At 44.1% G+C, this 20,329-nt stretch overlaps 2 protein-coding genes across 2 annotated transcripts in view; one reads left to right on the forward strand and one right to left on the reverse strand.

The window, feature by feature from the left end:
• The window catches only part of LOC135116173 (uncharacterized), a 55,791-nt gene extending 48,081 nt beyond the window's left edge, over positions 1–7,710 (forward strand). Inside the window, exon 5 of the mRNA XM_064033458.1 lies at positions 1–7,710. This exon is cut by the window's left edge and continues 879 nt beyond it. The gene's annotated coding sequence lies outside the window, so the exon portion shown is untranslated.
• An 8,116-nt stretch (positions 7,711–15,826) lies between these two features.
• Positions 15,827–20,265, reverse strand: LOC135116174 (uncharacterized). Its single transcript, XM_064033459.1, has 2 exons — positions 16,577–20,265; positions 15,827–16,004 (listed from the first exon to the last, which is right to left on the reverse strand). Exons 1-2 carry the CDS (start codon positions 17,158–17,160, stop codon positions 15,827–15,829), a joined length of 762 nt encoding a protein of 253 aa, XP_063889529.1. The 5' UTR covers positions 17,161–20,265.
• Positions 20,266–20,329: the final 64 nt, after the last annotated feature.

Below are 20,329 nucleotides of genomic sequence, written 5' to 3' on the forward strand. Positions count from 1 at the left end.
CCCGAGCGCTGAGTAAAGGTGACTAAAGCCGTGTGGTTAATGGTCCTATTCGTAATCAATCTTACCATAGTAGTGATCAAGTCAAGAGGAGGCAGTAAACACTTGCCGAAACGATAATTACTCCCAGTGAGGTCTAAAGCACTGTTCAGGGGGTGCTGTGAACTTATCATTAAACCCAGCTGTGACCTCACTGAACGTTTCCCTTTGTGTCTCACAACACAAGGGGGCAGTCACAGCCTGCCCTCTAAAGACAACTCTCTTCCTCCACACAAAACTACAAGCACCAAATAACACACACATCCTTCACTCAAAAATTTCAAAATCATCATGGCGACTCCTACACCAGCCTCGGAGTCCCCATCTGGGGAGGGAATAATAAATGTTCCCAGGTCGGACTGCCTTTCTATCGACGCCCCTAAGTGTCTTGACACCCCCCTCAACTTTTTCTTCATTAACTTCTGCAACATTCGCGGTCTAAGATCTAATTTTCAATCTGTAGAACACCACCTCTCCTCTTCTAAACCTCATCTTCTTTTCCTCACTGAAACTCAGGTGTCTGAGGCAACTGACAATAGCTCCTTTTCTGTTCCCTCCTACTTTCTCTATCCTCATTTTCGATACAAAGCTGGATGTTGCATTTATGTGCGCAATGACTTAACCTGCTCTCGTGCCCACACTCTTGAATCTTCCGAGTTTTCCACCATCTGGCTACGATTACAGAGTCACTCTCAAACTAAATTTGTCTGTGCTGTATACCTCTCACCTAACTCTTCTGACTATAAGAAATTCTTTGACTACTTAACTTACAAACGGGAGCACATTCTGACCCTCTTCCCTTTTGTAGAGATCTCTATTCTTGGAGACTTCAATGTTCACCACTAGCTTTGGCTTTCCTCTCCCTTCACTGACCATCCTGGTGAACTAGCCTTCAACTTTGCTATCCTCCACGACCTAGAGCAATTGGTGCAGCACCCTACTCGTATTCCTAACCGTCTTGTAGATACGCCCAACATTCTTGACCTTTTCCTGACCTCTAACCCTTCTGTTTATGCTGTCACCCTTTCATCTCTGTTGGGCTCCTCTGATCACAATCTCATATCTGTATCTTGTCCTATCGCTCCAATCCCACCTCAGGATCCCCCTAAGCAAAGGTGCCTCTGGCGTTTTGTCTCTCCTAGTTGGGGGGGACCTGAGGAGGTATTTTGCTGATTTTCCTTGGAATGACTACTGAGGTGATAGTGTCTGGCATGGAGGCGTACATTCCTCACTCTTTTTCTCGTCCTAAACCTTCTAAACCCAGGTTTAACACAGCTTGTTCTCGTGCTATACATGATGGAGAGATGACCCACAAAAGGTATTAAGCCTTCCATCACTAGAATCTCATGCACTTTATATTTCTGCCCTGAACCATACCAAGTCTGTTCTCCAACTAGCCAAAAACTCCTTCATTAACAGAAAGTGCCAAAACCTTTCAAGATCTAACTCCCCTCGTGACTTCTGGCGTCTAGCCAAAAATATCTCCAATAACTTTGCTTCTTCTTCCTTCCTTCCTTTATTTGAACCAGATGGCACCACTGCTATCACATCTATTTCTAAAGCTGAACTCTTCGCTCAAACCTTTGCTAAAAACACTACCTTGGACGATTCTGAGCTTGTTCCTCCCTTTCCTCAACCCTCTGACTACTTCATGCTACCTACTAAAATTCTTTGCAATGATGTTTTCCATGCCCTTGCTGGCCTAAAGCCTCGGTAGGCTTATGAACCAAATGGGGTCCCTCCTATTGTTCTCCGAAACTGTACCTCCGTGCTTGCACCTTGCCTAGTCAAACTCTTTCAGCTCTGTCTGTCAACATCTACCTTTCCTTCTTGCTGGAAATCTGCCTACATTCAGCCTGTTCCTAAAAAGGGTGACCGTTCTAATCCCTCAAACTACCGTCCTATTGCTTTAATTTCCTGCCTATCTAAAGTTTTTGAATCTATCCTCAACAGGAAGATTCTTAAACATCTATCACTTCACAACCTTCTATCTGATTGCCAGTATGGGTTCCATCAAGGCCGCTCTACTGGTGATCTTCTGGCTTTCCTTACTGAGTCTTGATCATCCTCTATTAGAGGTTTTGGTGAAACTTTTGCTTTGCCTTGGACATATCAAAAGCTTTTGATAAAGTCTGGCACAAAGCTTTGATTTCCAAACTACCCTGCTACGGCTTCTATCCTTCTCTCTGTAACTTCATCTCAAGATTCCTTTCTGACCATTCTATTGCTGCTGTGGTAGACGGTCACTGTTCTTCTCCTAAATCTATTAACAGTGGTGTTCCTCAGGGTTCTGTCCTGTCACCCACTCTCTTCTTATTATTCATTAATGATCTTCTAAACCAAACTATCCACTCCTACGCTGATGATACCACCCTGCACTTTTCCACGTCTTTTCATAGACGTCCAACCCTTCAGGAAGTAAACATTTCACGCAGGGAAGCCACAGAACGCTTGACTTCTGATCTTTCTAAAATTTCTGATTGGGGCAGAGCAAACTTGGTATTGTTCAATGCCTCAAAAACTCAGTTCCTCCATCTATCAGCTCGACACAACCTTCCAGACAACCATCCCCTTTTCTTCAGTGACACTCAATTGTCCCCCTCTTCTACACTGAACATCCTCGGTCTGTCCTTTACTTATAATCTGAACTGGAAACTTCACATCTCATCTCTAGTTAAAACAGCTTCTATGAAGTTAGGTGTTCTGAGACGTCTCCTTCAGTTTTTCTCACCCTACCAGCTGCTAACTCTGTACAAGGGCCTTATCCGTCCATGTATGGAGTATGTTTCACATGTCTGGGGGTGGGTTCCACTCATACTGCTCTTCTAGACAGGATGGAATCAAAAGCTTTTCGTCTCATCAACTCCTCTTTTCTAACTGACTGTTTTTAGCCTCTCTCTCATTGCCGCAATGTTGCATCTCTAGCTGTCTTCTACCGCTATTTTCATGCTAACTGCTCTTCTGATCTTGCTAGCTGCATACCTCCCCTCCTCCCGCGGCCTCGCTGCACAAAACTTTCTTCTTTCTCTCACCCCTATTCTGTCCACCTCTCTAACGCAAGAGTTAACCAGTATTCTCAGTCATTCATCCCTTTCTTTGGTAAACTCTGGAACTCCCTGCCTGCTACTGTATTTCCACCTTCCTATGACTTGAATTCCTTCAAGAGGGAGGTTTCAAGACCCTTATCCTTCAATTTTTGACTACCGCTTTGGACCCTTTTATGGAACTGGCATTTCAGTGGGCATTTTTTTTATTGGATATTTGTTGCCCTTGGCCAGTGTCCCTCCTACATAAAAAAAAGTTACTACAAACTTGCTGACATATTTTACAGCCTACACAAGTCGATGACCTCAAAAAAACTGACTCACTATTAGCCTCATTAATGTACGAGTTAGAAGGACATAGAAAAACTACACATGTTCGTGTGTAAAGGTGGTCAATCCTAGACTACCGAGACATGTTTCCTACGAATAACTAGTTAGATTTTAAAGGATTAACTCCTTAGGTAGCAATGTAAATAGGTCGACGTTGCCGTCGTCAAAATTAAATGTAAGGCGAAGCAGCGAACGATTCTCTCAGACCTTAAATAGATTCCAAGAGTGGAGTGTTACAAGTTTCTGGAGGGTGCTCACACTCTGCAGCACCATGAAGCTCCCAGTCGTTCTCTGTCTTGTCTTGGTCGTAAGCAATACTTAGAAGATTTTCCCTAAGTGCCATGTGTGTCTCGACTTAGTATGTTGTTTCCAGTATACAGTGGTCTCCATATATTTTATGTTATTTTTCATGTGTTGATATAATACTGAATCTCAATGAATGATTTAATATCTTTTGTGGCACTTCGCATGTAGTGCTAATATTTCAATGTTGCATTTGAGTATTCTTTTATGTGATAATATTATGTGTGCCTTTACATGTTGATGTGTTATGTGTTACTGAATGACCTGAGTTGGTCGATAAAGCCCTGCTAAAGTAACGTGAATAATGACATCAAGATTTATTGAAAGGCCACTCGATGGTGGAGTTATTGTCTTTTGTTGCCTGCGTGTGTTATTGGAATGTTGACTTTTCTGAACTGCGTTTGTGGCTTACCCCACTGTGAGAACTCCAGCCTTAACTCTCGGTTACCTGGACTTAAACTCTGAAGTGCTTGGTATATAAATAATTAGTGCAGTTCCTGCGTAGATTCTGCTTTACCTTAAAGGTAAGTTGGAGGATTACGACAATCCTAAAAAAGCCAAGCTTTGGCAAGTAAAGTGATGGTGATAATGATGAATATGATAATGATGATAGTGAGGATGATGATGATGATGGTGATGGTGATGGTGATGATGATGGTGATGATGATGATGATGATTCTTGGTGCGTTCATTGCAGGATAAGACCCTTGTCACGTTGACTCGAAGTATTGACTGAATCAGTCAGACCTTGAGTACATGAATAAGTTCTTATGAGGATAGAAAATAAACTGGTAACGTACAGCTTTAGCCTCAAAGAAACAAAAATACAGAATTATATCACTACACAGAATTACTCAAGCTAGGACAAGCATACTAAACAGAGAACTATGTAGTGAAGACATTCACATGGTCTTTGAACTCCTGTAGGTAGGATCACTCTCAACAACGGACGTCTGTTCGTGATGTGTACTCACCAACACAAACTGTTCATGACGTCTGCTCACCAACGCAGTATAAAGATTCTGGTTAAGCGCTCTGTGTGTGGAGTCTTTGACACTCTTTACTTAACCTCCATTAACCCCAGCAGCATAACATCTTCCTATCTTTTGCACTGCCTTCATCTGCCCCTCCCCCCTTATCTCTCTCTCTCTCTCTCTCTCTCTCTCTCTCTCTCTCTCTCTGCAATAACACTTCTCCTGTCGGCCTTCGCACGAAAGTGAGATTCATGTCTGGCAGTCGCTTCATGATATAGTTTCGTAGCTCTGCTACTTACACTTACAGGTCTGGGGCACCTCGCTTGGAGAGGGTTGTACCCCAAGGTCCCCACTAATCCTGACTCCCTGATGTCTGCAACCTCCTCTAAGAAAGTTTCGTAATTGGGCTTCAGGGCACTGAACCCCATGGTTCTCTCCTTAAGCTTCTGTACTTAGTTGTCATCGCTCGTTATCACCCCCTAGTTATGTTGAGGAACGACGTTCCCTTGCCTCTAACGTAGCCATAGTAGGTATTCCTTGATCCGTCCCTTCCAGAATTGGTTAGAATTTGAACATGGTTCCAATTTCGCCTATACGTCTTATTTATGACTGATTCCTTCCATGTATGTAGTATAACATGTTTCATCCTCATCTCCTGTCAAGAATGTGTATCTTCTCTTATACGTCTCATTTATGTGTGATTCCTTTCCAGTATCTACTGTGACAAGTTTCATCCTTATCTCCGCTCAAGAAGGCGTGTTTCATACCCTTAGCCTCACACCAGCTGTCAGCAGCTAGTTGTAGTTCTCTGCTAGCTCTTAGTTCCAAGGTCGGACCTGACTCATTTAGGGGAACTTCTGTAAGCACAGAATCTCAAAGGGGAGTGATGAATATGTCAGCAATCAGAGAAGTCAGGACCTTTAAGTGGATGGCTAAAGTAGTCAGATATATAATGTATATAAACGCATCCCATCCTTTGACTTGTGCTGGTCCTTGTTTGATTAGGAATGGTCCAAAGCAGCTCAGCTGTCAATGGTTGAAGATCCTCTTTCCTGACTTCCGATCCTCTGGCAAGTCTGTTTGATATTGATAACTGTTCCATAGCGGTGCTTGACCCGCCACTTGCGTTTCATTGTGGAAGCTGTCTTGAGTTATTCTGCTCTGCCACTTCTGGATCTTTGTGAACTGTGATCGGAAAATTTCGCAGACTCTCAGTTGTGACCTCGTTCAGTGGCTGTCTGTTGTTTGAATCTGTGCAGGAGTCGCCCTGAAGTCGCAGGTGACCTTTCTGAGGCTATGTAGAAACCGTGATGACGCCTTTCTACAACAGAAGCCCTTCTGAAGCCTTTTCTCTTAAATAGCTAATTCTCTTCACCTGATCAGCTAACTGACAATTCATTGTGACCAATACCCTGACTAGACAAAGGCACCTGGTAGGAGAGTGGTTACGCTAATGAGAGAGAGAGAGAGAGAGAGAGAGAGAGAGAGAGAGAGAGAGAGAGAGAGAGAGAGAGAGAGAGAGAGAGAGAGAGAGAGAGAGACCAGACATGTGCGTCACGGTGCAAGCTAGAGAGAAAAATTAGTCACTCGCCAGTGCTGATGCACGATTACGTGTTGAATGAGACTGGCAATTTCTTTAACTGCACAGTAGCCACAGAGAATTGGTGAGAATGTACCTTTGTACCAATGTGTGTAAGTCAGCCCTGTTTTTGTGGAAATATCTCTTCATAGTACTACCTTCATCATTGACACATCTTCCTTAAGCCTATTACCGTTTGTCTTCTAATAGTTATTGTCACGCAATCACATAAATAGCCTTGGCTTAGGAACTGTTACTTTCCTTTCCTACGGCATATGTCATAGGTATAACAATGTAACAACTCAACACTAGCATCTCCAGCATAAATTCCTCACCTCACAATCATTTTTACCACTACCAGCACACGTAGCCCTATAATTCATTGATATTGTCCACCCATTATTCCGCCGGCAAGTTACAGTTGTAGTCCCCAATGATGGCTGGTTGGATTAATTAAGGTCGTCCATTTGTACTCACTACATTATTATGGAAAAGATCGAGAACCTCCCCGTGTTATTCATAGTAATTTCCTCTCGCACCGTTGATGGAAGCAACAGCTCAAGCTTTTTATGTGAAGACACAAGTGGATGGTTGATAGCTATGGAAGGAAATAAAAAGAGAAGAGCATTGAGTAAAGAGTGTAAGGAATGTGAATTTATAGGAAGGCTTAATGAAAAGGAAATTTGTAAAAGTTGTGAAGGCGACATTGAGAGCCAAGCATCAAGTAAGGAAGTCTGTAAATACTGCAAGATAAAGGTTAGTGATGATGAAGGTATTCAGTGTGATAAATGTGCATCGTGGAATCATGCATCTTGTGAAAATATGTGTAACTTCATTAAAAGCACTTGAGAAAGATGAAAATATGTTGTGGTTCTGTAAAACATGTAACCCACATATACTGGCACAACTTGAAGAAGCTGAAAATTACAAAGTTAATAATAATGAGATGAAAAATGAGCTTAAAATAATGAGGGAAGAAAAGGATGAAGCAATGAAAAAATAAGCAATCCAATGAAGATAATTGGTGTTACTGTACGTAAAGTGTATATACCTCATGTAATCATAAGTGAAATGTTCAATAGTTTTCTACTTGCATGAAGACATATGTAATATGTGAAAGTATCAGTACTCAATGCTATAAGAAGCACCAACACAGATACTCACTTATTAATAGAGTGTGGTTAACCTGCTGGTCGCCTGTGGGCGTCACTTACGGCCAAGTCGCGCTCAAAGACAGGCAGGAAGGTGACCGGGGTAAATACTTTAATTTTGTAGTAAAAACTGATTGTCATAGTGCCAAGTTGATTATATATATTGTTAATGAATACTGTAATATGTTGAAAGTGATATCAGTGTATAATGTTCTTTTGTAAGAAACTGAGACCGAGAACTTGTTTGCAGTTCTTACGGTCATGCCTACCTCATCAATAAATGTCAGAGAGAGCGAACTACCTTTCCTTGACCCCACGGTAATGGGTGTGATCAGTAAAACAGATCACCTAAGAGCTAATGAAGGCCTGCCGGTGCAGCTACAGTTGGAGAGTCAGAAAGATAAAGGCACTAATACTACTGAGGTAACGGAAGAACTAAATAAACTAAAAAACAGATGGTAGAGTTTCAACATAAAATTTATAAAATGGATAAGAAATGGGAAGAAAGAGAAAAGGAAATAGAGGAGAGAATATTTAAGAAAACCACAGAGATAATGGAAAAAAGGGGAAAAGGAAAATAATTTGTAATTGTAATTCTTGTAATTTTTAACATAGAAGATGATGAAACCCTAGATAAGAGAGATCAAGCAGAGCGAGACCTGAAAAATGTAAGGATTTGTTTGTAAATGAACTAGAGACTGAGGAAGTTGAGATAATGGAGATATCAAGGTTAGGAAAGAAGCAAACAACAGAAAATGAAGAGAGGAAACCAAGACCAGTTCTAGTCAAACTAACAGAGCCCCACATGAAACGGAACATAATAAAAAACGCAAAAAAATTAAGGAATATTATTAAAGATGAGTATAGAGGAGTGTATATTGCACCAATTTTAAAATGCAAGGAACAACAAAGAAATAAGGAACTTAGAAAACAACTACTAGACAAAAGGAATAATAGAGAAACAGGATGGTTTATCAAAAACGGCCGACTCAGGAGATAATTTTTTCGTAAATAAGCCAAAAACGCAAAAAAATTAAGGAATATTATTAAAGATGAGTATAGAGGAGTGTATATTGCACCAATTTTAACATGCAAGGAACAACAAAGGAATAAGGAACTTAGAAAACAACTACCAGAAAAAAGGAATAATAGAGAAACAGGATGGTTTATCAAAAACGGCCGACTCAGGAGATAATTTTTTCGTAAATAAGCCAAAAACCAATAAAGTAAGTAATAAATTAAGTTTTAGTATAAAATTTATAAACTTACAAGGACTAACAAAGGTAAAAGGAATTGAATTAGAAAAACTTATAGACAAAAAGACAATACTATGCTTAATTGAAACAGAACAAAAATGGTTATCAGTAAATTTCAGTAATGAAATAAATTGTATAAACAGAATGAGGAAAATATCTGACAAAATTTTTTTTTTTATGTAGGAAGGACACTGGCCAAGGGCAACAAAAATCTAATAAAAAAAAAAATGCCCACTGAAATGCCAGTTCCATAAAAAAAGTGGTGGATTAATGCTTCTTAAAAAGGTAATAACATTACTATAAAGGAAGTTGAGTCAAAATCAGAAGACTATTTACAGCAGAATGTGGAGTGTACATTTTAAAATTTACTTAAATAATTGTTCATATGTCTGTAAATGATAATACAAGAAATAAATTAACTGAAAAGGAAGTCATAGCAATAGGAAAGAATATACATGGAAAATATATTATTGTCAGAGACTTCAGCGGTCACATTGGGATTATTGGAAAACAGAAAATAAATAATAATGGTATGTGAGTGCTTAACATGATTGATGATTAATTGATACATTTATTGTTGCATTAATAAAGAAATACAACAAAGGAGGAGGACAGACCTTGCCACCCACCCCCTGGGAAAAGACTTAAGGGTAGAGTATCAAAAATATAAAAATAGATAGTATCGTTGCGCCCACCCCTCACTCCAGGCGGGCATGTTATCCACACGGGCACGGGTTGAGGAACTTGAGCAGCGGAGCCTCAAATAAGTCATACTCTGAACGCTGGGACAAGGCACACACACGCGAAGCCGGGGCACAAGGGAAAACACGGGCACTATTTCCTAGGTTTATTGACAAATCCTCCGCAAGTACACTGCTTTACAAGTTCACAGGGGCACCACAAATCTCCCAGGGCATGACAGGCACTCAACAGGCAGGGAAACACTTCCAAAGCAGGCAGGCACATGCTTGCTTCCTCTCGGGCCACACGTCTCCGCTCTCTCTTTTCCTGCCTCTCCCAGTGCTGCCACCTCCAACAGTGGTCACTCACACCTATACCCCTGGTGTAACACTATCCCTCCCCCTCCTACAAGGCAGACGACCCAGCTGCCCTGACACGCACATACACACAAGAAATTAAGTGGAAATAAATAAATGAAATACACAGAGAAAATTAATCCTCAGGAACATCACAAAAGTCTCTCATCTACCCTCGTCTACGCCTCTGCCATCTCCACCTGGTGATAACCCGACTTCGGGTTAAGTGTGGAGAACCACCTGGCCCCCACCAGTGCGTCGAGCGTGTCATCAATCCTCGGCAGTGGGTAAAAGTCCTTGGCAGTTACGTCATTCAGCACCCGGTAGTCCACACAGAAGCACTGTGTGCCCTCCTTCTTCTTAACCAGGACTACTGCTGATGACCATGGACTGTCTGACCACTCAATCACCCCCTGTGCTGCCAGCTAATTGACAGTGCACTGCATCTCCTCTCGCCTGGCTGGTGCAGCATGTCAGGGTGGGCTATTGATGGGTGAACTACTTCCCGTGTTGATGCTGTGCTTCACCAACCCTGTGCTGCCCAGGTCCATGTCACCCCTGCTAAAGACATCCGCGTACTGAGCCAGGGTGTGGCGCACCTTCTCCGTCTGTGCCTCCGTCAGGTTAGTGGCACTCTGGTGAGCCAAATCCTCCAGGAAGTCGGGCAGCGGCCTCACAGCAGCCATCTCTGCACTCCCTGACGTCTCTTCAGGGCGCTCCACTTCCTCACAAGTACCCAGCTTGGCCCCAGCGGGCGCCTTCTGAGCCTCATCGGAGAGGTTAGCTACCAACACCATAACTAACTCCTCCCCCACTTGAACGAGGCTCCGCCCGACTGCCATGCCATCAGCCAGTCGCAGGTTTTCTGTGGGCTCCACCATGCCTTCCAATCCACGCGTCGCTCTGGACAGTCAACACCGGACTCTGGCCTCCGTCCTAGGGGCAAGGTGCACTCTCTCAGCCAAAACTACCTCTGCACAGCCGACCTCCAGAAGCAAGGGCACTTCTTGGCCACGCACCCTCACCAGCTTCCGTCCAAGGTAGACACAAGCCTTGCTCTGCGTCAAGTAGTCGAGTCCCAGCAGACATGATTCATCCAAGTCGACGACGTACACTGGCAGCTGCTCCATAGCGCTGCCCACGCCAATACGAACATCCACTAGGCCTTTGAGCTGCACATAGTGCCCCGTCACGCCACACAGCCTCTGTGGCATGTCTGGGACTTGAGTGGCGGCCAGCACGTCAGGCTGCACCAAAGTCTTCTCAGCTCCGGTGTCCACTGTCAGGCGGCATGGGTTCCCGTCTACTGAGCCCTCCACCTGCATCGCGCTGGTTGTCCGGCGGCAGCTTACACAAGGCGGGGCCTGGGGAGTGGGGACGGCTGGGGTTCGGCCCCCTTCTACAGCCTGTCCGAGTTTCCTGCCTGCACTACTTCCTTTGGCTTGGAGCGGTGGCCAGACTTGCCGCAGTCTTTGCAGCAAGGCTGAAAGGCATCAGAACCAAGCCGGTTGAGAGAACGCGTCCTTCATTCCCTCGGGCACCAACTGCGTCTGTAGCCCTTCTCGCCACAGCCCCAACATGAGCCACGAAAACCGTCTGGTCTTACCTTCCTCGACAGTGGCTTCTTCTCCACCTTCGTCTTCTCAGAGGTCACGGTGGGGTTGGGTGGCTGCCCCTTGGCCACTGGTCGTCTTCAGGAAGGCCTCAAATTCCAAGGCCCTCGACAGCGCCACCTGCAGTTCTCCAGGGTGTGCCTGCTTGATGTTGATTTGCAACTGCTGGTCGTCTAGGGCGGCAATGAAGGAATCTCGTGCCGGCACCACGACCATTTCTTCCGGGACCGCGGGATACGACCTTCTTACCAATGGCTCCACGTCCTGCGCTAACTGGGACAGCGTCTCGCCCCGCTCCCGAGTCCTTTTCTTCAGGCGAGCCCGGTACACCTCGGCCTGGTGGTGGTGCCCGAAGCGGCGCCAAAGGGCCTCTGCCACACTTCTATAACAGACGCGTTGGGCCAGCGGCAGGTACCCCAAGACCTCCACAGCGGGGGCCACGCAGCGTTGTTGCCAACTGAAGCGCCTTCTCAGCCTCGCTCCAGCAGAGGCTGGCATCTCGAACTGGGCGACGTAAGCCTCCCAGGCTACCTTCCCGTCGTACTCCGCCGGCTTGCATTTCCCCAAACGCCGGGAAGCCAAAGGACTGAGGGGTGGAGAACGCGACTCAAGCGGGCAGCTGGCAGGCAGCTCGCGGGGCGGCCGGGGGAGGGAGACAGAGGGGGTGATGGTGGCAGAAGGAAGGGGTTGACTGAGCCCTAGCCTGCCACCAGCCGGGCTCTCAAGGGACAGGTTCCCCAGGCCCTTGAAGCAGCTACCGGCTCTGATATGATGCTGTGAGGTCCCCGAGCTGTTGCCAGCTAGCGCCGCTGTTTCTCTGTCCTCACCTCCTCCCTCAGGCCCTGGACCTCACTTTCCAGAGTCTGCACCTTGTCCAGCAGTTCATTCCTAACGCTGTCGCAAGCCTGGTCAGTATACTGCTGTGTTTCCGCCTTCAAAGACGCGACGCTGCTCTGTAGCACATCCTCAAGATCCTTAAGCCTGCTCACGTGCCCTCTGAGCCTGTGCCTCATGGTTCACTGCCATTTCCTACCTCATACCGGCCAGCATGGCAGCAATCAAGTCCATCTGGCCCGGTTTAACTTCACTCGACCCGCCCTCGGCCCTATCATGGCGGCCATCTTGTGACTCCATGATGACTCACCGTCTCTCACTGCTCACTGTTCCCTGGATTTCACTCTATGACACCACTTGTTGCGCCCACCCCTCACTCCGGGCGGGTGTGTTATCCACACGGGCATGGGTCAAGAAACTAGAGCAGCGGAGCCTAAAATAAGTCACACTCTGTACCCCGGGACAAGGCACACACACACACACACACACGGGGCTGGGGCACAAGGGAAAACATGGGCACCATTTCTTAGGTTTATTGACAAATCCCCCGCAAGTACACTGCTTTACAAGTTCACAGGGGCACCGCAAGTCTCCCAGGGCACTCAATAGTGCACTCAACAGGCAGGGAAACACTTCCAAAGCAGGCAGGCACATGCTCGCTTCCTCTCGGGACACGGGTCTCCGCTCTCTCTCTCTCTCTCTCTTCCCCCTCTCCCTGTGCTGCCACCCGTACCCATACCCCTGGTGTAACAGTATACATTACAAGAATATAAGTAAATAAATAAATACAGATATTGCACATCTCATTGCATAAATATCCTACAGTCTGGGAGCAAACGTAGGATATTCCTTGAGTATATCCCTGAGAGTGGCTGAGTCTAAGAAATGGTCATTGAGGGTATACAAGTCATGTTGACCTTGCAGCCTAAATTTAGCAATGAGAAGACATTCCATGACATAATGACGCAGAGTGTGTCCTCTTGATACAGCACACAGCACACAGCATACACCAGGAGAAGCACTGACTTCCCAAAAGTATTTATAGCCTAATCTGAGCCTCATTGCCACCCTGTGGTGTGATGCAGTGTCTCCCATAGGTGTAAGCACAGCTCTGGGAGACAGGTACATAGTGAAGACTACTGCCACTGTCCCTATGGCAACAAAACTCCAACTGATCACTAATGCTACTATGTACAAAGTCCTTAATGCTATTCTTAACATAGCTCAGAGTGTACTCAGCGCTAGAGTCCACTGTGTCGTCCTGATGGGCACAATGAGCCAGGTGGTCTGCCTCTTCATTAAGTGGGATACCTACATGAGAGGGTATCCAGGTGAAGTGGACCGTGGCACCAGCACCTTCTAGGGCGTGGATGAGATCAAGACATTTATTAACTACATCACCATCCATGGGGGAGATAGATTGGAGAGCATACAGTGCAGCCTGACTGTCAACAAAGAAGAATACATCCTTATGGAGAGGCCCCACGATATGGAGCACCTCCAGAACAGCATACAGTTCTGCCCTAGTGGAGGACATGTGTGCAGGAAGCCGCCTGGAAACCTCAGTGTCAGTGTGGTGATTGGCAAAAATGTAGTTGCGGATGAACAGCCCACATCCGGATCTGCTACCATTGATCCATCACAATAAACATGAATAGCCTGAACGTAGGGGTACTTGGACAATTTAGTCATGAATATGTTTTGCAGCTCATGAGGGGGCCAGTCCCTCTTGGGCTGATGCAGTGAGTGAATATCAACACTGACACGGTGAGGGTTCCAAACAGGTTGGAGCGGTGACATAATAATGTTAATACAGGCCTCGGCTATACCTACACTTGTAAGAACTCCCAAGATCTTCTTGAGGTATGGAGTTGTAGGAGTCCGAGGATCACGATACAGGGGGGTCAGTTACCCCTTCAGAGAGTTGGAGCCCGTGCATAGCATCCGACCAACAGTACGACAAGTAATTTCCTGTATCCTACACATAATACTCGGCAGATACAGTTCAGCTCTGAGGACCTCACTCCAAGCAGTCCTGGGGCATCCCAAAATTATTCTCATGGCTTCATTCTGAACAAGCTCCAGGGGACAGAGCTGGGTGGCACTAAACTGTATTAAAATAGGGGTTGCGTAGTCAATGAGGGACTGTATGACAGATATATAGAACATCCTTAGGACTGGAATGCCAGCCCCCAGGCCCCTGTTTGCTAGCAGCTGAAGTGGCGCTAACCGTGGCAGACAGAGGTCTCGAACATAGTGTACAGTGTGGAGTGACTTCCTGAAACTCAGCTGTACATACAGGTACTTGTGTATATGAACTCTAGGGATGGGAACATTATTTACAGTAGGCGGTCGAGAGACTTTCCCTTTGGCTTGAAGTTTGGTTTTACATTCATTAATTACAAGTCCCATTTGAACATACAATGCTGCTAGTTGTGACAGAGCTAACTGGAGAATCCTGGGTGTGGGGCATTGGAGGAGTATGACGTCAGCATAGATGAGGATCTGGGTGCCCTGCGGGAAGGAACAATGCACAATTTTGTCCATTAAAACGTTGAAAAGCATTGGACTAAGGACTCCACCCTGTGGTGTTCCAAGCTCAAAGACTTCCTCAGAGGAGACTACACCTTGAAACCAAACCTGTGCTATTCTATTTTAAAAAACAGTCCCTGATCCATCCTATTAATCTACCTTTGACACCTTTGAAAATGAGTTCCTCCATAATAACATCTTTGTTGGCCCTGTCGAAGGCACTCTTGAGATCAATGAAAGCTCTGCAGGTAGCATCCTTATTTATGAGGCACTCAACAAAACAATGACTTGTAGAATGACCTTTTAGGAAGCCATGTACATTGCCAAAGAGTACATGGCCCACCTTATATATAAGCCTGTTCAATATTACCTGTTCCATCATCTTACACAGACAGCAGCTGAGAGAAATGGGGCGAAAGGTGCCATCACCTTTGGGGATTGGCATGATAATGGCTATTTTCCAGGAGTGAGGAAGCTTGCCTACAGTGAGAGATATGCTGAATAGGTCTACGACAGGGTTGTCTACCTTTACCTCCAGGAAGGCATTGAGGATGTCATAGGTGATGCCATCCATGCCAGGAGCTGCTGACTTACCCAGTTTAACTGCTGAGAGAAGTTCATCATGTGTGATAGGTACACAGGTGTCATCTGGCACTGTGGCGCCACACTGTGGCGAATCAACTCCATCCTTTGTGGTCTTTGCTGGTTGAGTGCCTTCTGGTGTTCCACAGGAAGGCCAGAGAAGGATGAGGCTTCCTTTCACTGCAGGACGAGCTCTCATGCCCTGCTGGCAGGATCAGGGTCACACACCTGCCGCCTGGGCTTGCCCCGGACACTGTTGACATGGTGCCAGACCTCCTGGAGGGACCGGGTCCTGCGCACCCAGTCCAGGAAGGAGATCCAGTACTTCCTTCTTTCCTGCTGCCTCAGATCTGTGAGGTGCTGAGCCACAGTAACCATAGCATCCCATGACTCTGTGTCTGCTGGGTTGAGCTGCCAACGTCTCTGGTAGGCAGCAAGTGTCTGTTGGCAGTTCAGGATCACAGGGTCAGTAGCGTAAGTCCAGCAGCGTGGGGTGTGGGTCCTTGCCAGAGCCCTTGGAGTCACAACGAATCCCTCAATGGTGTGTAGCAGTCCTTAGTACAGTGGCTCTGCATTGGCAAAGGAAGCCTTCACGGCAGAGTACCACGCCATCACATGGACAATGAGGCCTGTCATCCTGGATGGTGGCACTGTCAGGCACTTCCTGGGCACTGCCGGGGCGGACTGCATCAGGAAGGTCGTCTCCATGGCGAAGTGGTCACTCAGCAAAGACCTGACAAGAAGGGTTTTGACAGTATATGTTGGCATATTGATAAGGGTTACATAGTCAAGTCTGCCTCCTTGAGCATGTGTGGGTGCATGTTCCCCAGAGAGCACTATTGTATCTGTGGTGTCAAGGAAAGCCTTCCAGTGCACACCATTAGCATTGGTGGTGAGATGGCTTCCTAATTCCTTATGCCTGGCATTAAGGTCACCCATGATAACAGTCTGCTCCACAAATACATAATCAGGAAAATTTGCAACATTTAAGGCACCAGCATGAATGTACATGTTTACAAAGTAAATAACTTCACCCAAGGTGTGCAAGCAAACAGTAATAAATTCAATACCCTCGGTGACTCCCATTTCCCTGAAAGTAACCAGAATCCCATGTAGCCATCCCCCGACTACTGCCGTCACCACAACTGAAGGTGTGGGAGGCATAATCCCGCAGCTCAGGCACTCGTGGCCCTACCTCCTGTAAGGCAATAATGTCAAGCTTATGGAGAAGGACGTGAAAGTGTAAGTCGGTGAAGCGGGCATGTAGACCATTGACATTCCATGTTAAGGTGCAGAAAGTCTTACTGTTCATTGTGATGGTGTTGCATCCGGGTCTTTAGGTCGTCCATGTCCTGTGTCAGGCGAGACATCTGCTCCACCAGAGTCTGCAGGGCTGACATCACATATCCCTGGTCTGGCTTGGGGCTGGCAGTTGGGACTAGAAGGGGGATGGAGCAGCGCCTCTTCCTGCGGGTGACCAACGTCCATTCACCGATGGCATCCCCATCATGGTCTGCCTCAGGTGACTTGCCCTCTGAGACTGGGGAAGCAGGAGCCATCCCCGAAGGGCCCTGGGGTTGTCGTGTGGCTCCCGTGACTGGCTTGGTTGGGGCAGCCTTCCTCGGAGAGGGTGCAGCGGCACCCGCACACTGCCCTGCAGTATTGTCCTCAGCCTGGGGTGGGTTACACACACTCTGCAGGCACACTTCACTGTCTCCCTGGTCCTGCTTAGTATTACTGACTGGACACGAGGTGGGGGCCACAGGGGGCATTCCACCGGGCACTGTTTGTTGCTGCTTCTTCTTAAAAGTGGCAAACTGATAACTGAGGGCAGAGACTGTTTCAGAGAGATTGTCCACTTTAGCAGCTAGCATGTTCACCACTGCCATGAGGTGCTGGATGGAGTTAGTGGCAGGCAGCTCCTGAGTGCCCCCAAGCTGGGGCACTGTTATGGCAGGTGCAGAGGGCACTGTAGCAGTATGCTGTGGCAGGGGTGGGAACACGGCAGGTGTGGCAGAAGTGCCAGTGGTGGAGCAGGAAGGCTGGGGCAGGTGAGTGTAGTACTATTGACTTTGCATTGATAAATAATTATATAAGTACTTTGATAATATGAGAATAGATGAAAATGGTGATGAGTGTGATCTATCAGATCATAAACTAATAACTGTGAATTTTAGTTATCATGGAAAATTGCAGGGAACCCAAGGACGGTCAAAGTGCAAAGAAACACATTACTTGAAAATTGACGAAAACATTACAAAGGAAAAATTAGAAAAAAGCTGAATACCAGTGAATGCACAACGTCAGACTTAGAAATAAAAATAAAAGAAACAGTAGATAAAACAATGAAAAGGACCTGAAGAATGAAAATAGGGAATGCAAAACTAAATGAGGAAGATAGCAGAATAAAACCAATTTCGTTTAATGAAGAAATAAGAGCAGAAATAAAAAAAAGAGAAAAAAATTCAACCAGAAATTACAAAATTCAACAACTATAGAAGAAAAAAGAAATATAAGGAACTGTACTACAAGCAAAAAGAAAGTGTGAAAAGTAAAATAAAAAGTGAATTAACAAAACATGAAGAACAAAGAACTTCAGAAATAAAAGCAGACAAAAACAACAGAAAAATCTGGCAGCACATAAACAAGTTAAGAGGTAAAAGTAATGAGAAGAAAAAAGAGTTTATACTATATGACGAAAAATGAGTACAAGAGAGAATACATGAGTATCCTATGAAAATTAAAGAATTTTGGGAGAAAACTTATAACAGTGAAAGAAATAATATACCTGAAATATGGAATAATAATATGAAACAAGAATATAAAAAATACACCCAAGAACTATTATGACAATAAATCAATTAATATAGATAATAATGAATTAACAATACCACATCAGTTAAGAGAACACCCAGATGCAGTATTCATGATAAATACTGATGATATAAAACCAATGAAAGATTGTAAAATAACAATGACTGAGTTAGAATACCAAATAGCAGGACCCAATGAAATTAAGACAGAACTCCTTATTGCTATGATACACAATGATAAATGTAAAACAACACTCCTGCAAACGTTAAATGATGTCCTTGATACTGGAATAATCCCGGATACATGGATAACTTTAAATATTAATTTATTTGAGAAAAGAAAACCAACAATAAAAGATCTGAGACCAATAATCCTTACAGACACCACAGATAAATTATTAATGGGAATCATAAAAAAAAAAAAAAATGCAAAGACATCTACAAGAAAATGATAAATTAATGGAAGAACAAAATGCATATACTGGAAATAGAAGAACAGCAGACAATCTATTTGTACTAAATTACTGTGTACAGAAGAGTTACGAACATAAGAGATTACTTATATTAATATCAGTAGACTTTGCAAAGCCATTCGACAGTATAAGCAGATAAATGTTAATGAAAGTAATGCTAAAATATAAGATACACCCAAAGTGTATAGTCATTGCCAAAGTATATACGGAGGACAACACCAAAATATTGCTTAATGATAAAGAAATGTGTAGTATTGAAATAATGAATGGCATACGACAAGGATGCTATGGGTCAACTGTCATATTTCTTATGGTGACATATTATGTCATCGAAAAACTTAACCAATCCAATGCCAAATTCAGGAGTGATGTGTGTGTCCTGGCCTCAGTATTTTTTGCCGATGATGGAATGCTTCTCGTAACCAATGAAGATGAGGCTAAACAAAATATAAAGCTACTAGTAAAAGCAGCAGAGAACTGTGGATTGCAATTAAATAAGGAAAAAAAAGCAACATATTAATTTTTAACCCGAACAAAACTACGGAAAACACAGAAGAAATAAAAGTAACTCATCAAATAAATTATTTAGGAACAAAAATAACGAACAAGAGGAACTTTCTTCTTGAACATAAATACTAGGCAAAAGACAAACAGCTATGCAAATATGATACCATCTACTGCAATAAAGTTCTCATAGGAACAACATATTGGAAAAGTGTTGTTCTACCATTAATAATGTTTGATGGAAAAGTAGTAAAGTATACAAAGATGCAATGCAAAAAACAGAAAACAGAGCATACATATATGTAATGAATGCCCCAATCTATACTATAAACAGTGCAATTAGAGGTGAAATAGGAGTATTATCTCACACAGCAAGAGGCATGAAGACCGAACTCAACTATATAAGCCACATTATGCAAGGCAACAATACATTATTAAAAACAATCTTTGAAGATATAATGGAAACCTCGAAAGATCCATGGATAAAAACGGTTAAGACATATATGTTAGAAATAAATATAAAATGTCAATTGAATAAAGATAAATGAGAAAAGAAGAGATAAGCAACAAAATCAAGGATTGGGACACTGAATGCTGGGAAGCAGAATTAGAAACTAAACACAGTTTAGCTATATAAAGAAAGTATATAAATTAAATCAAGACGGAGACAGCAATTCATGATAACACCTCACCATCCGACTTGTTGTTCAAGGCTAGAACAAATACCCTGGAGTTAGGATGGAGGAGTAAACATAGAAATTAAGAAACAAGCTGTCCTCTATGTAACTACGATGAAGAAACACTAGAACATTTTCTGTTATATTGCCCAAAACTACAAAACATCAGAAACACTACAAGACTTCTCTAACAACCTTATCACACAAATATATTGGAAAAACTCTTACTCTTTTATATAAATAATAAGCAATAAGAATATAAGAATATCATAACATCACTCTGGAAAAAAGATCTGTTTAATAAGACAGAAACAGCAGCAGCAGTAGAAAAAAAAAAAAAAAATCAGGGGTGCCGTTGCAAAGGCAATAATCCAAAATACCAACTGAACTAAACTGAGCTACCTCTCTCGCTCGCTCTTGTGACCTCCACAGCCGAGAAAAAGAACTTACTCCGTAAATAAATATTTTGCCCACACAGCGAAAGCCATCAGCGTACCTTAATTGACTTTTACCTCGATGGTGGTGTGGAAAAAAGTCGTAACTAAAGAATAAAAATATAACATAATAGTTTAAGGGAAATATCTTATTTAA

Source organism: Scylla paramamosain, chromosome 30 (genome assembly GCF_035594125.1).
Source record: "Scylla paramamosain isolate STU-SP2022 chromosome 30, ASM3559412v1, whole genome shotgun sequence".
Classification (NCBI taxonomy): Eukaryota; Metazoa; Arthropoda; class Malacostraca; order Decapoda; family Portunidae; genus Scylla; species Scylla paramamosain.

Excerpts from the sequence above, each read along its gene's own strand:
- LOC135116174 (XM_064033459.1), bottom strand. The coding sequence starts at position 17,160 with ATGGCAGTGGTGAACATGCTAGCTGCTAAAGTGGACAATCTCTCTGAA. Across the intron at positions 16,005-16,576 it reads CAACACCATCACAATGAACA|GTCTTTGCTGAGTGACCACT; the intron begins GTAAGACTTTCT and ends CCTTCTTGTCAG.